The sequence below is a fragment of the Cetorhinus maximus genome, chromosome 25 (genome assembly GCF_964194155.1).
Source record: "Cetorhinus maximus chromosome 25, sCetMax3.hap1.1, whole genome shotgun sequence".
Taxonomy (NCBI): Eukaryota; Metazoa; Chordata; class Chondrichthyes; order Lamniformes; family Cetorhinidae; genus Cetorhinus; species Cetorhinus maximus.
This window is the reverse complement of record NC_135903.1, coordinates 35940793-35957928: the sequence shown is the minus strand read 5'-3', so window position 1 is coordinate 35957928 and position 17136 is coordinate 35940793. Positions and strand designations below refer to the sequence as shown.

General features: G+C 41.5%; 1 protein-coding gene across 1 annotated transcript in view; it reads right to left on the bottom strand.

Moving 5' to 3' along the window:
• The window catches only part of myo1d (myosin 1D), a 595519-nt gene that overhangs the window by 473454 nt on the left and 104929 nt on the right, over positions 1-17136 (bottom strand). Inside the window, exons 2-4 of the mRNA XM_078529816.1 lie at positions 6593-6801; positions 5314-5407; positions 631-796 (exon numbers count right to left, since the gene is read on the bottom strand). Of these exons, the coding sequence (XP_078385942.1) occupies positions 631-796; positions 5314-5407; positions 6593-6801 (469 nt within the window). The remainder of the gene's footprint in view (positions 1-630; positions 797-5313; positions 5408-6592; positions 6802-17136) is intronic.

The window sequence follows — 17136 nt, the reverse complement described above, 5'->3', positions numbered from 1 at the left end:
GTGACTCAGGCAGCCGATATTTGTAATTGAGGCAAAGGTGCGAAAATCATGACCGCAATCAGCTGCAGATTCTAAACATAAAAGTGACTCAAAACCGCTTTACTCATTTTTTAGATAGTTGAAACTAGCAAAGTGACAAAAAAATTGTCTTAAAAGCAAATTCAATAGCTTGCATAAGAAAAATAAACTTTATCTTTAAAATAACAATAGGACAAAAATGTCTCCTTTATATTCAAACATGGATGGTGGGTGTTGATGGCAAGGCAAGTATTTATGCCCACTTCTCCCCCATCAAGAGCTCAGGTCAGTCTCCTGCTCCTACACCACTGGATTTCTCAGCTGGTGCACCTTTTATTACATAAGGATGAAGGTTGTTCAAAACACTGAACAATCAACCTACTGAGGTTTACAGCACAGAGGGAAGCCAGTCAACCCAGTGTGTCTGTGTCAGTCTTCCGTATTGCAGTATTACCACATGATGACATGCAACCTTGGGCTACTCTTGCATATCTGTCAGCTAACCTGATACCACAATTGGCACATGAATCAGTCACCTTCTCTCTGTTTTCCCCCTTGCCCCAAGAAACAGGCTAGTTAGGAGCAAATTAATTTGGTAATATCAAATCTTACTTTTTCCAATAGGTAGTTACTGATGTGGCCCCCTATAGGGTCACCTTTAAAGTCAAAGTTAATATCCATGTACTTTCCAAATCGACTGGAATTGTCATTACGGTTCGTTTTGGCATTTCCAAAGGCTTCCAACACACAATTGGACTTTAACAACATGTTCTTTACCCTGCAACAGAAATAAGAATCATTACATTATCACATCATGCTACACAACACCTTCTGGGCATTGACTTGTAGAAGTACATTTATATTCACACTTACCTCAATTATCCCATATATCAGTTAAGTAATTTAAAGTATCAACTATTGTTAAGTGCTCAGCCTCGATAAAATCTCATCATTTTTGAGTTCAGCTCAACTTAACCAAAACAAAATGTTGTCAATGCAATGAGGGCTATACTTTAAAAAAATGATCTTTTATGGACCATATGATTAATTTGATCAGGCAGTCCTTTCTTACTGTCAGATATTCAGGGCTTGCCTGGATGAGTGCAGCTTCAACAACACTCAAGAGGCTTGACACCATCCAGGACAAAGCAACCCGCTTGATTGGCACTCCAGCCACAAATATTCACTCTCTCCACCACTGACGCACAGTGGCAGCAGTGTGTACAATCTACAAGATGCACTGCAGGAACTTACCAAGCCTCCGTAAACAGCACCTTCCAAGCCCATAATCGCTACCATCTAGAAGGACAAGGGCAGCAGGCACATGGGAACATCACCACCTGGAAGTTCCCCTCCAAGCCACTCACCATCCTGACTTGGGAATATATCACCATTTCTTTACTGTCACTGGGTCAAAAACCTGCAACCCCTTCCCTAACAGCACTGTGGGTGTGCCTACACCACATGGACTGCAGCAGTTCAAGAAGGCAGCTCGATGCCACCTCAAGGGCAATTAGGGATGGGCAATAAATGCTAGCCTAGCCAGCGACACCCACATCCCGTGATGAATAAAAAATAAGGTCTCAGTCTGAAGCAAATCTTTCATCTATAAGAGGAGGGAGCTGCAGAGAAACTTGGCTATCAACAGGCAGCCACTTTGCAGATAATATTGAGAGCAACCATCGGCAGTTTGGCCTGAGGGATCATGAGGTCACCAAAGGCTACATTTCATCTGTCTTGGAATACAGCAACTACATATTGTGAAAAGTTGTCCTAAGATTGAAAATGATCCAAATTAGCCCATGGTGAAAAGTCTATTCTTCGATGATCGAAGTTGCTGATGGACTCCCCTGCGCAATGGAGTGTTAGAAAGGGAGGGCTGCACAAATTTGGTGACAGCTATACCATACTTAGAGCATGGAGGGAAAAGCAACAAGAAATAACTCCTCCTGGCATGTTGACATACTTCATAACAGTAGCACTATCTGCCTGGGAACTCCTCTCTCTCTCTCTCTCTCTGATGCGAGTATGTTCTTCGAAGGGAAATAGGGCTAACTAAAAGATCTGGGGCTCCTTTTACACCAGGGTATTTGGTTGGATTTCTGCTGCTTTGAGATCTGCACATCATATTATGGTGCAAGTGGTCACCAAGTCAGAAGGCAGGATAGGCACTGTTACTACAGTCAGCCGAATGCTTTAATTTAAAAAGCATCATATATTAGGGCAATAGGTTACATTCCAGTTGACGTCAATATCCTCAGCTAGCACTACACTCAAGTGTTAGCTGGAAAAATCTCACTCACTGAACCAACCTCCTGGACAATGATGTATTAGGATCATCTGGAGAAAAGTTGCCTCCAAAGTACACAGAAAAATTACACAACTCTACCACAAGCAGTGATTCACAATCACAATCCTAGGATTCGTGTATATTCCATCAGCTAGAGTAAACTGGCTTGACTTCTGCTGAAGGTTGTTATAACTGTCTCTTTGGTGGATTATATTCACAGAATCACAGAGTGCAGAAGAGGCTCTTCAGCCCATCGAGTCTGCACCGACACATGAGAAACACCTGACCTACCTACCTAATCCCATTTACCAGCACTTGGCCCATGGCTTTGAATGTTATGACATGTCTAGTGCTCATCCAGGTACTTTTTAAAGGATGTGAGGCAACCCGCCTCCACCACCCTCCCAGGCAGCGCATTACAGACCGTCACCACCCTCTGGGTAAAAAAGGTTTTCCTCACATCCCCCCTAAACCTCCTGCCCCTCACCCTGAACTTAGGTCCCCTCGTGACTGACCCTTATACTAAGGGGAACAGCTGCTCCCTATCCACGCCCCTCATAATCTTGTATGCCTCAAACAGGTCACTCCTCAGTCTCCTCTGTTCCAACGAAAACAACCCAAGTCTATCCAGCCTCTCTTCATAACTTAAATGTCTCATCCCAGGCAACATCCTGGTGAATCTCCTCTGCACCCCCTCCAGTGCAATCACATCCTTCCTATAATGTGGCGACCAGAACTGCACACAGTACTCCAGCTGTGGCCTCACCAAGGTTCTATATAACTCCAACATGACCTCCCTACTTTTGTAATCTATGCCTCGATTGATAAAGGCAATATGAAGGGTTATAAATGTGGAGTTTGGTTTCAGTTTGAGGTAAATTGGGGGTTGTTTACTTTCAGTTTGGTTTAGAATGCCAGCTTGTGTTTATAAACCATGCTTGAAATTTTGCCCCAGCTGATAAGCTTTTAGAAGCAAGAAAATCCTGATGTTGCTATGGAGAAATTGCTGAGGGTGGAGCTATGTTCTAAAAGGAAAATTGGTCGGTTTTGTTTTTTTTAGGAAAAAAACATAAGTGACCTGGAGGCTGCAGATATCTAGTCTGTTGTGTTTAACCAGAAAACCCAATTCGGTATTTTTAAAGAGGAAAATAAGGAGTTCTAGAGAATTGACAAGTCGCTCTGTAAAGAGAGGAGAAGTCCAACTGTGGAATAGACACCACGGGAGTGTCCACATGTGTCTAGTGAGTCATGGCATGTGACTATCAGTGGTGCAGGTCGTTGTCGAGGTCATATTGGTAGGAATATACCACAAGTCACAGCTGTGACCTATGCAGCCAGATCTAGAGAAAAAGGAACTGCCTTCTAGAGTATGAGTATGTTTAAACACCTATCAGAGTGAAAACCACAATAAAAAGGTTAAGTTGTTAAAGGTCTGTTGGATTGAGTTTAAGGTACAAGCTCATATTCAGAATCATTATCCTATTTGCTCAGTGTACTTATTTAGTCATTATTGCTTGTGTTTGTTTTGTTCAAATTTGTATAATAAAGATTCTTTCAGCGCCTCAATTTAATCTTGGAGTCCTGCTGCTTATTCCTTTACCCTCGGTTCTTCCCTGCATTACATTCTTTAAGTGATTATGGTCTACCAAGCCAGATCCTAACAAATATCAGGCTTGTCCAGTATTCGCGTAGATGGGAACATAACAAGGTCCTTCATTCCATAAGGTCTAATATAGAATATGTTCACTGGGGTCAAGGTTTTCAGAAAATGTAATTTTGAGTTGTGAGGCTGTGAGAATTAGTATAATCCATAACCATTCCTCTTTGTATCGTTGTTCCTTAACAGCAGACTTCACACCTTCATTCCACCTGTATACAAGATTGCTTATAAAGTATTGCTAATTAACGCATACTGACTTTGGATAACTTGGTACAGCTGGAATCTACCAATGCTGGCAGAGGTGTTGCTACCTGGTGTTTTGGTGTCACTGCTGGAGGGTAAAATGTTATTTCAGAAATTTGTACAAAACTATTGTGTACAAAGAGATAACATAGGCCAGAAGATATTGGCAAAATCCTAAAGAACAATTCTAGAGTTGAGGCTTCTCTTAGTCAAAAACTTCCTTTTCATATTGGCTGAATTATATGAGAGTGATTTCTGAACAGAAAGGAGGCGATTCCATCTTATGTTAATGTAAATCTGTAGGTATTTGTCTTGGTGCTGGTCAAATGTTGTAAAAACTTAATGGTTCCCTTGCCTGTACATTAGTCAAGAATTATGCTGCTGACACTAGTTTCCAGAGTCACTATCTGAAGGAGGAAGAATTTCTTAGGGTTCCAGCCAACATTCTTCTTCCATCCAACAAAAAAACAGATTGTTTTTCCATCCACTGTTCTTTGTGGGACATTGCTGTGTATCCCAAAACTTGCTTACACACTGACAGTCACTGTATTTCAAAGCAATTTGTTGCAAATGAAGTATTTGTGAATATTCTTGAGACAAGCTCAGGTGTTATTATAAAAACACATTTGAGTCTTGAGGTTAGTAAGGATCAGATGTGGGCTGAAGAAGGTTACATGACCGTCATAGGAATATGGAACCTCGGTCCAGCCCTGTAGGTCAGTGGAGTGGGTTGCTTATTCATTGCATCACTTTTGGGTTTTTCCACATGGTGGTGATTATGAGAGCCAGATTTTGTTTCCGGACCTGGAAATGGAGTTATGTTTTCTGGCACTCAATATGTTATAGTGCATGAAAGGACGAAACCTGGACATTCTTTCTAAGCCAATTACAAAACGTGTTATGCAACCAGAATTAAATTACTTCATCACAATGAAGGTAACAAAAATCAGCCCAACACATCAAGCACTTCAGGCTGTTCAGCAGTCTGTGCTCCGAGAACATTTCTCCCCTACATGCAGGGTTGAAAGAAAACATTAAAGTGCATGTTATGAAAGGAAACAATTACTCAAATTCTACATAAATGATGGTCTCTATTTATTACCTTTCCACTTCCAGACGTTGGCTGGGATTTGTAATAGCTGCAATGAACTGCATGATGTATTTACTAGCCTCTGTTTTACCAGCACCACTCTCCCCTGCGATCCAGAAAGAGGAAAGATTAATTCAACAAAGCCACCACTGACGTTGCTGCAAATATTAATATTTTTATAACATAAAACTGTAACTAGGAGAGACCAACAGGCGAACAAACCAAAGTGTAACTATATATATAGTGTTTATTTCAGCTGTGCTCTCTCAGTTCTAAACACATCTTGATTCACAGCTTAAACCAGTCTCCCCACCTTTAAATATTATAAAACAGGATATCAACCAAAAAGGATGGACAGAGGGTGGAACTGAATAATTTGCTTTCTTTAACACAAGGGCCATTTCCAATTCCTGTTACAGCTTATCCCCTTCTCTCATCCTTCAGGCAACTTCATCTACTATTCATTTCACTCTGCATATGCCAGAGCAACTGTGCTCTTCAGCATGAAGACTGTCTTAGTAATTAACAGGGTACTCGCTGTACTGCTCACCTTTATATAGTAAATCATAGCAAAGGCCTAATGCAATACAATTTGTTATCTTAATAAAGTCCAGAATCCAATAGTTGGTGTCTTGCCCAAAGGAAAGGTCTAACATACAGCACCATTAATTGATGAAATGCTGATCTGTACTTGCAATTCCCCCTGCTTTCTCAACATGTACAACTCCCTCTGCTTTCCAACATGTACAACTCCCTCTGCTTTCCCAACATGCAGAACTCCCTCTGCTTTCCAACATGTACAACTCCCTCTGCTTTCAAACATGCTGACCCGGGCAATCATGAAGTGAAAAGTGTTGTTTGTGAGGCCATCCAATTGGCTGCTTTGTTTCCCACATTAAAACAGTGAATAAGCTTTAAAAGTGATTCATTGGCTGCAAAGCACTTTGCGTCATCTTGAAGTTGTGCAAAGCAGTTATCTAAATGTATGCTCCTTTTTTCTTCACATGGAACCTCTCTAGATTAACCCCATGTTACTAGATCACTGCTAAACTTAGGTAGATGCACAGAATGGCTAACGAAAAGAAATAATCAATAGGCTGAAGATTATCTCATATGAAGCAGGACCTTTATCTTATATTTGGAGCTTATAAGGTGTGACTCTTCAAGTGCAACTGTGCCACAGAACGGTGATGCCCAAATGTACAATGTTGATAATAAATTAATTAGATAGCAATTAATAAAGCTTTCTTCCCGCCACTCCACCACTTTCCTTTAATTAATCACTCCTTACCTGATATGACAATGCAGGTGTCCTTTGACCTCCGCTTCATAGCTTTGTATGTTGCATCTGCAATAGCGAATAGGTGAGGTGGTCTCTCGTACAGCTCACGTCCCTTGTATTGCTCAATGGTATCCTTTCCATAGATATTCATAGGACGGTAAGGGTTAACAGAAACCACAACTTCACCGATGTACGAGTAAATTTTGCCCTTCTCAAACCTGTTGGGAAGAAAAAACAATTTAAAACCATTTTTCCAGGCAACTGCATGGAAATAATTACATCATAAGACATAAGCCATATTAACAGTTACCAATTGTTATGATCCCCAAGAGGCAACTGTAAACCAAAATAACCAGATTTACTGAATGACCCCTGAATGAAGAAATTACCAACAATATTTCACTTCTTGCAACTGTTACTTTAACACAAATAGGAGCAAATGTAAATTAAGCATGAGTTAACAGGGAAATGACACTTCAAATGAAAAGGGAAATTTCACTTTAAATAGTCGATACCACAAAGATTATGTCTTACATGACCACAAATAACTGCATCGCTCCCCGAAGCCATGTACACTACGTAGCTACACAGTTCCACAATATGATGTTCTTTATTCAGGCAGGATAGGTGAGGAGTCCTATCCAACAATAGCTTTCACCTCCAAGCTTAACAGGTATGATTATCATTCACAAGGCAGAGTTCTACAAACCCTCCCTCCTCAGGACATGACAGTCCTGATGGTGCAGTTTTCCAGAGTTCCCTTTCAACCAACCAGCCAGTAACACTCTGGTTCATGGTTTGGCATTTCTGGTAAATCAACCCACTCTTTAGCTTCTCTGAGCTAACACAGTCTTCCAAGTTTTAGACCATTTCAGCCAGTTCACACAGTGCCTCCAGAGCTCCTGCCTTCTTTTCTGCCAAACTAAAAAAAAAACTGACCTCTTCCTGAGAGATTTGCTTCTTTTCCTCACAACAATTCAATGTGTCCCTTTTCCCGTCTCAGTCTGCTTTCTCTTTGTGTCTGCATCTGTGTGCTGATCTCTTTCTGCCTCCAGCTCTCCTGTCTTCTTTACAGGAGTAACTTCTTCATCTCCCTTCTCTCTGTCTGCCTGCCACATGTCTTCAATATGCTAACTTCCTTTCTGTTGATACTGCTTCCGGGTTATGGGTTACCAGGTCACATGGACCAGTATTTCTTATCCAAGAAAATTATAATTGATCGCTTTACAACTGATGCAAACAATTAAAAGTCCTTTACAAACATTCTTGAAAACAATTACAGATTCCACATACATTTTTAAGAAATGACAAATCTTCCTTATTGTATTGTTTCTGGGTCAAAGGATGTCACACAATCACAACAGTTTGTGCAGGAGATGGACAATATTTACCATCTATCTGGAATTTTGCATAAATTAAAACTTTGGTCTTAAAGTTGTCCTGCAATCAACCGCAAGCACAGGAGTTGGCACGGACACACTGCCCACAAACCCTATTGTACAAGGTTTGGGTTAAGGTCTCCAGGCTATGACCTCACCCCACCTCACCAATCATAAATCGTGGCAATCCAGCCATAAAGCCCAGAGAACTTTCTAACTCTGTTTTTCTCCTACTTGCTGATCTATCCAGTTTGGCCTTTATATGCCTGAAGACTTAGAAAGGGCTACAGTTAGCACTGTTGTCTCATTGGCAGTAATATCAGGACTTCATCAGCAACCTGAAATATATACAAATTAATTGGAACCCAGATTTAAACTTTGAAAGAAACTTTGGAGGTTTTATGGACATCTCTATGTAACCCACAGATAAAGCTTTGACACCTCAATTTAAATTAGTTACGCGCTATGCAGTAGGTGTCTGCACTTTTCTATTTATTTAGCAGAGGAGGCCATAATGCCTTATAACCTTATAGTTTCCTGTCAACAATACTATTTCTGTCTCAATGCTGGGCAATATAACAATGTTTATACTTAAATCAATGCTCACTGTAAACCTTACTAGAGTGAAGATGTTCAACATTATTTATTTTCATTTATTTATTTTCATCATTATGCGCAGATTTATTTTTATCATGCACAGATTTATTTTCCAAGCGAATTTCACAGGACAAATTTTTTAAAATAAATGCAGGAATGGATTTGGAATAGAATCATAGAATGGTTACAACGCAGAAGGATACCATTTGGCATTTCGAATGCATGTCAGCTCTGGTAGTCCTGCTCCCCAACCTTTTCTCCCAGCCTTGCAAATCTTTTCTCTTCGGATAATTACCTAATTCCCTTTTGAAAGCCATAATAGAATTTGCTTCTACCACTCTGTGGCACTGTATCTCAGATCCTAAACACTTGCTGCGTAGTCAATTTTTCCTTATGTCGCCACTGCTTCTTTGGGCAATCACCTCACTGTCCACTGGTTCTCAACCCTTCCACCAATGGGAACAGATTCTCACCAGTCTACTCTGTCCAGGGCCCTCATGATTTATATCACCTCTATCAAATCTTCTCTCAACCTTCTCTGCTCCAAGAGTTTCATGATTCAGAACAGAAGTATGGATTTTTTTTCCAGTCCGTGGGACATTTGACACAAGCTGAAATCTAGCCAATTTTTAAGATCCTCAAATAGATTTCCTGATGGCAAAGTGGAGATGAAAACTCCTTGAATTATGTAACAAGTGTGCACAAAGGTGTTGCTGGAACTAAACAAGCTAACACTGCATAGATTAACAGTATAAGGCAATGTGAAGCTTCCAGCTGCTTGTCTGGATAGGCTCAATCCAGCATATCATTATAACACTGGCTTGTGGAGTTCTCTGGTGCCATGGGGCAAGACTACCAGGCATCCCCAATTGGTCTACCTTTTCAGATTCTATTAGCGAGCTAGATTGACTATCTAACCAGCAACAGTTTTCCTGGTACACTGAGGACTTTCTGTTCAGATGCAGGAATACTGAAACTGCCACTGACACTATGCTTGGTTTGAAACTTTCAAGAGGCAGGGTTAACACAAGGCTACCTAGACCCAAAGGACAGTCTGCTTGCCTCCCCGCTTCTCCCCAGGAAGATGATCATTCATTGGCTATCAGACAGTGGAGAAGGGTCTGAGCCCTTGTTAGGTGGACAAGTCCAAGGAGGTCCTCCCTTAGCATGGTGATCACCACGGCTCACCATAAAATGTGAGTGCACTGGCACCATGCACCAGCCCAGAGCACAGGCACACATTGCCACTAACCAGAGATGTGGAGTTTCAGCTGCTTGTCTCCACAGCCCAATCGTTACAGCTACAAGGCTATATGTGAGGGCATGTTCTCACATCTGAACTCCAGGTAATGCCTTCCAGTAGTAGTTGACCAGGAGCTAGGGTTGAGATTCCTCATCCACTACATGCTGAAAGGACAAAGGGCAGTTTGCTTCATGTCCTACATTCAAGTTTAGTGTTGTGTGTCAATCTTGCACAGGGCACCAACTCCTTTATGTCCACACGAGGACCTTTGGTAGTGACATGCCCATTACACACTCCACAGGCTTCAATAACCAGTCCCTCCAGGTGAGAGCAATCTCTCCCTGCAGCCGCTGGCCTTTTATGTCATATACAAGTGCCCGGATCCTGATGGACTTCATCCTTCATGGTCTTAAAAGAAATGGCTAGTGAGATAGTTGGCGCACTGGTTTTAATTTTCCAAAACTCCCTAGATCCGGAAAAGGCTCCATTAGATTGGAAGATAGCAAATTTAACTCCATTATTCAAAAAGGGAGGGAGACAGAAAGCTGGAAACTACAGGCCAATTAGCTTAACATCTGTCATAGAGAAAATGTTAGAAGTTATTATTAAAGAAGCTATAGCAGGGCACTTGGGTAATCTCAAAATAATCAGGCAGAGCCAACATGGTTTTGTGAAATGGAAAGCATGTTTAACCAACTTATTGGCTTTCTTTGAGGAATTAACATGCACTGCGGATAAAGGGGAACCGGTGGCTATTCTGTACTTAGATTTCCAGAAGGCATTTGATAAAATGCCACATCAAAGATTATTGCGGAAAGTAAAAGCTCATGGGGTAGGGGGTAACATATTAGCATGGATAGAAGATTGGCTGGCTAACAGGAAGCAGAGAGTAGGCATAAATGGGTCTTTTTCAGGTTGGCAAAATGTAACGAGTGGTGTGCCGCAGGGATCAATGTTGGGACCTCAACTGTTTACAATCTATATAAATGACTTGGATGAAGGGATGGATGGTTGCCAAATTTGCTTATGACACACAGATAGGTAGGAAAGTAATTTGTGAAGAGGGCCTAAGGAGACCACAAAAAGGTATAGCTAGGTTTAGTGAGTGGGCAAAGATCTGGAAAATGGAGAATAACATGGGAAAATGTGAAATTGTCCATTTTGGTTGGAAGAATAAAAGAGAGGCATGCTATCTAAATGGTGAGAGATTGCAGAGCTCTGAGATGCAGAGGGAACAGGGTGTCTTAGTGAATGAATCGCAAAAGGCTAGTGTGCAGGTATAGCAAGTAATTAGGAAAGTTAATAGAATGTTATCATTTATTGTGAGGGGAATTGAATACAAAAGTAGGGAGGTTATGCTTCAGTTATACAGAGCACTAGTGAGACCACATCTGGAATACTGTAAACAGTATTGGTCTCCTTACTTAAGGAAGGATGTAAATGCATTGGAAGCAGTTTAGAGGTTTACCAGACTAAAGCCTGGAATGGGCAGGATGTCTTATGAGGAAAGGCTGGACAGGCTAGGCTTGTATCCACTGGAGTTTCGAAGAGTAAGAGGTGACTTGATTGAAACATATAAGATCCTGAGGGGACTTGACAGGGTGGATGTGGAGAGGGTGTTTCCTCTTGTGAGAGAATTTAGACCTAGGGGGTCACTGTTTAAAAATAATGTGTCGCCCATTTAAAATGGAGGTGAGGCAAACATTTTTCTCTGAGGGGGTCGTGAGCCTTTGGAACTCTGTTCCTGAAAAGGTGGTGGAAGCAGAGTCTTTGCATATTTTTAAGGCAGAGGTGGATAGATTCTTGGTAAACAAGGGGCTGCTAAATTATCGGGGGAAGGTGGGATACAGATTTGAGGTTACTATCAGATCAGCCATGATTTTATTAAATGCTGGAGCAGGCTCAAAGGGCCGAATGGCCACTCCTGCTCCTTGTTCGTATGTTGTATATGCCCACCCCAGGAATGGTGCTGCATGCTGCACATGGTCAGGAGAAACAAAGAACTTTGGAACTATGAAAGAGGAGTGTTTTGACAAGTTTTATGCGCTACAAACTTGACCTTCATTAAGACTTGCTCTGCCATTGAATACAAAAACAACCAAATGCCTTTCGCCCTTCCATAACATTATACAACAGGCTGAAAGAAGATTGTAGCTGCTCAGCAGGCAAATAGCCTGGATAAAGTGGCAGTAAGAGAGTCCTAGATTTGACAGCCACTGTATGCCCGATTAGTTATAATTGTCACTGGCATCGTCAATCCTCAGTATGGAGAGAGAAAAAACAAGACAATAAATCTAGTAAAGTTGGAAGTCCCATACTCAGTGCTGTCCAGTAACGCCTGCTGGCAGTACACATGCGGATACAGAGTGGCCAGGATTTTGTGCAACATTTTGCGGTCAAATAGGCTCACTAATGAAAAATGGTCAACTTCAACAAGCAATAGCTCTGAAGAGTCTTATTAAGCATAGACCACCTTTTTCAGGAGGGGAGGGATTAGGGAGTAAGGGCAAAACAAAAGAAATCTAGGGTGATAAAAAAAAAATCAGCATCAATTGTTTTCAAGCATTTCACAGCATCCTGTTAGAGTACCTAAGAGTCAGCTTAATTGCACAGGGTTGGTGTGGGAGTTGGGGAAAGAGTGAGAAACTCTAAGAAGGGCAAAATTTCAAAAAAACGAACGAGTGTTTTTGGTTTTATAGTAGTCCACATGTGAAATTAAACTGGAAAAATAAGCACTTGTCTCCTTATTGCGTTGTTACAGTGAAATGATTGACAGAGGAACACTTAATAGTTCGGTGAGTTAATCTCCCAAAGTCGAGAGCCTGAACCAGGCCTTAGGGTGGTTCCTGTCTGCGTGTTAGAGTTAGAAGAGTTAGAACTCAGCCCAACACTTTTAGACACTTCCTTCTTTCACAGTAGACCCTAGCTTGCCAGCTGCACTGAGACTAAAACACCTCCCACATTCAGATAAAGCTTCCTTTCAGCTCGCTTGACTCACAGCAGATGAGACACACCATGCCAACACCACCAGCGATTTTTTTAATTTTAAAAAAGCAATATTTTTCAAATTAGGAAAAATATTTCAACAGCAGAAAGAATGAGAAACTATGCAGTTTCCACTATTTACCTTCCACTTTAGTAATTACAGCTTATTTACAGCTGTAAACCTCCATGCCCATAGCTTCATGACTGACAGGAATAATCCACTACCACCTTATTATGACTGTATAACCAAAAAGCAGGAGAAAGTCACCCAGCGACTTACGGCTAAGGTAAAATTCTGACTGAAGCCACAATCTGTGAATGCAGACTGAGCACTGCTTGCCTGAAATAGCTGGTGAGCCTAATGCGGTTAAATTACAAAAGAAATGAGGAGGAAATTATATGTCAACTGAAGTTGCTGGCCTTCCCTGACCCCAACATTTATTTGTGGAGCCTTAGAATTATTGGTAAAAATTGCTGTTTAACCAGCAAACCTTTACACGCAATAGTAGTCAAAACACAGCTGTCTAATTATTAGTTCTCCACAGATGTCAGCCAGTCTAGCCTTTATTAGGAGCATAAAATTTTTTTTTACTCCTGTTTGTATCAGGTTAGAAGCAAGAACAACACAAGGCCTTTCAGCTCATCTTAGATGTACTCCACCAATTTATTTTCATTCCTGCAATTAAGTTTATCCAATTTATCCAACACAATTAACCATTTGTTACAGGAATGCACATAAAATAGAGTCCCTCCAAGACTCTTGCTAACTTATCGTATATTACGCCAAGTTTTCTTCACCCGTCATCAGCCCTGTGCCTAGTCCCTCAATGTTAAAATTCTCATCCTTGTTTATATATAACCCTCCATGGCTTCACCTCTCCCTATCTCTGTAACCTCTTCCAGCATAACACTCTTCCAAGATATCAGGTTTCCTCAAACTCTGGCCTATTGTGCCTCCAGCTGCCGAGGGAATTTTCAAGCTAAACTTCTTTATCTCTCTTCTCCTTTGAGATGCTCCTTTAGATACATCTCTTTGGCTCAGTGTCGCATAATCTAGACTGATACTTAAGTGCAATACACCTTCAGGTCTCCGGGAGGAGTAGTGAATCATTGTTGGATCTGTTGTTCTTCAAATAATACTGAACTGTGGTTCCCATCTGCCTCTCGAAGGTCAATGCAAGAGATTCAAATGGCAAGATGCCTCAAAAGTGGTGGCAGCCTTCCATCTGGTAAGACAATGGTTTGCGCCGGGGTAGTTAACTCTGGTGTGGCTCAGGGGCTGCTGCAAAGGAAAATGGCAGGCTGAGAAGGTGTATGTTTCTCTGGTCTCTGTTTTAATCTGGGTCCTCTTCTCGGCCAGCTGAGCTTTCGTTTCTGCTCGTCTCTTCCAATGCCCTTCCAAAGAGTTGGCCTCCAGAGGTCATGACCGTCAGCAACCATCTCCCGGCTGTCAATGTCCGCCATCTTCATATCTCGCTTGCATGTGGCTTTGTAGCGGAGGTACAGGCACCCAGAAGGTCGTGACCAAGTGGCCAGTGCACCATACAGAAGGTCTTTAGTCTCTGGTCATCCAATGAACATAGGTGAGACAGCACAGGCAACATTGGCTTAGCAATGAATGTATGCTGATGGAATTAGCAAGCTCCAGGGCCTTTGAATTGGTGACCTTGCCCCGTCAAGAGATGCCAAGGATACGTCTGAACAGTGAAGTTGGAAACTGTTCAGCCTTTTCTCCTGCCTAGCATATGTTATCGCGGTGTCACCACTGTAGAGGATGCATGCTTGGTAGATGAGTTTGGTGTTCTCAGTCACTTAGCTGTTGTCCCATACTCTCTTATTCAACGCGGGCATAACAGTTGCAGCTTTTGCTTTGCGTGTTGATTTCAGCAAAAGGCAGGTTCTTTTTACGCAGCACTCTCAGTATGGCACTGCGTTGTCAACCTAAATTATGTGCTTAACTCCTGGTGTGGAGCTTGGACTCATATCCTTACGACTCAGAATAAATATATGTTACCAACTAAGCCCAGATGATACACAACAATAATTAGAGCTGTACAATTTGATCAGTGATGATAAAAAAAATGGTTTACTACATGGTGTACAAAAGAAAGACCTTTCAGAAACTACAAGTATGGTCAAGGTCATCAAGCAAGTAATGGGCTTCTAATGAGCGCATCATGGTTACCCCAATAGTGAGCTGCTGAGGCAGAGTCCTGCGTCGGGGTTAATTAGAAGTGCACAGTTTTATGTCGATGTCTCTATTCAAACAGCAATGTGTTATTTATTACGACTTCAGTGCAGTACTGAGGGAATGCTCTACTGTCAGAGCTGGCGCTGTTCGGATGAGACTTTAAGGCTATGAAAGGTGCTATACAAATGCAAGTTCTTTCTCTAAAATTATTTTGAAGACAACGAAACAATTGTCTAAGCCAAAATTACTCTTCAACAAACATGACCAAAATACATGTAAACTGATCATCTGTCTTATCGGTTTGTAGGATATTGTTGTGGGTAAAATAGCTGTCAGCAATGAACAGGGATTTGTGTGAAGCACATTGGACCTCCAGCCCTACAACCCTCTGAGATCTCTGCGCTCCCCCAAGTTTGACCTCTTGAGCATCCCCGATTTTGAATTGCTCCACCAATGGCAACCATGCAGAATGGAAGAAAACACTTTCAGAATGGGATTTACACCAGCCGCATTTCCCATTTTTTCATCAGGCAGGCTGTATTGGTGGGTTGTTTGAGGGCAGAGTTAAATTTTGGCTGTTCAGTGTTCTTTGGCTGCTGGAAGTGCTTTGTGGAAGAAGTAGGTGTATACTGACTTAAATTCATGATTTCAGAACCTGAAATCTCATGCAGAGGGGTCCCTTTTGCATTGCGCTGTTAAAGAGGCCAGAGTGGCCATTTGAAGTACAGGCCGCAACCTCAATCCGGGTCATAGCTGGCGAGCTCCAAAGCCAGGTATCCCGCCCTACTGCTCTGATTGGGCAGATACTCTCAGTCTGAGGCCCAGAACCCACACAGCACTCTTAATTGGCCCAATTGACACTTTTTCAGCATCTTTGGGCAGTGGACTCAGAAGTCTGAATGCTGGCCACTTCCACGCTAGTGAGTATTATTTAGCCCAAAGTCTCTCTCCTCTTTAAGCAGCTCCTTAAAATTTACAAAACATTTGGTCACACATTGTAATATCTCTTTAAGTGGCTTAGTGCGAAATTTTGTTGATAGCACTCTTGTGAACCGCCTTGTGGTATTTTATTACTTCAAAAGGTGCTATATAAATGTAAGTTTGATCAGCCATTACAGAAATCTAAGTCCACCAAGTATTTTTCTTCCTCCTCTTTTCACAAGAAGAAAAGAGTCCAGACTCCAATATAAATAGTGTGATTCCCCAACAGGATGTTCAAACATGCCCTTTGGCTCAGTATACTCCACACAGTAAATTACCATTGAAATTACCAATGAAATTGGGCAGAACTCTTGGGCTACAAGGTTCTCAAAAATATATTTTAAACATGCTTTATTTAGAGTAGGAGGAAAATTGCTTTCAACATAAAGTAATTTCTTTTTCATTATTCATTATTTGCTGATCTTCTATTCAGCTGTCCCAGTTAGTATGAATTTTTTACATTGTTGATTCCTGAGCTTTTAAATCATCGAGCTCCAGGAAGAATGACATCTGTACAAGCAACACAAAAGTTGGTTGCTTATGATCTCACTATTTCATACAGCAGGTTGCATTTATATAGTGCCTTTAACATAGCAAAAACATCTCCAGGCTCTTCACAGGATGATGTCAAATAAATTGTGGCACTGAGCCACATATGGAAATAATAGGATAGGTCAGCAAAAGCCTGGTCAAAGAAATAAGTTTTAAGCAGCATCTTAAAGGAGGAGGAGACAGGGGGGGTGGAGAGGTTTAGGGATGGAATTCCAGACCTTAGGGCTCAGGCAATTTAGAACACTAAAAATAGTCCAGAAAGACAGCCCCCGAAAAAGTGGAAATCACTGTGAAGCAAAGGTATAGAGGTTGGATTGTAAATGCAACTTCATATGGACGTCAGATGAAGATTTAGCAGAAACAATGGGTTTAAAGGGGATGTAGTAATTATAGTTCTGATAAATGTAGGACTAAAGCTTTAAGAATAATCCTGTGTTGTAAGATCACATGATCTGTGTAAACCAATGAGTTAGCAGCGTGGGGAACCTCTAGGGGAGAGTTCTTCTTTAGTTATAGAGTTAGATGCACACATGTAGCTGCTGCTGCTGTCTTGTAAATAAAGCCCAATGTCTCCATCAAGAAAAGTTGCTTGGAAAATCAACTCTATAACAAACTGGCGATGAGG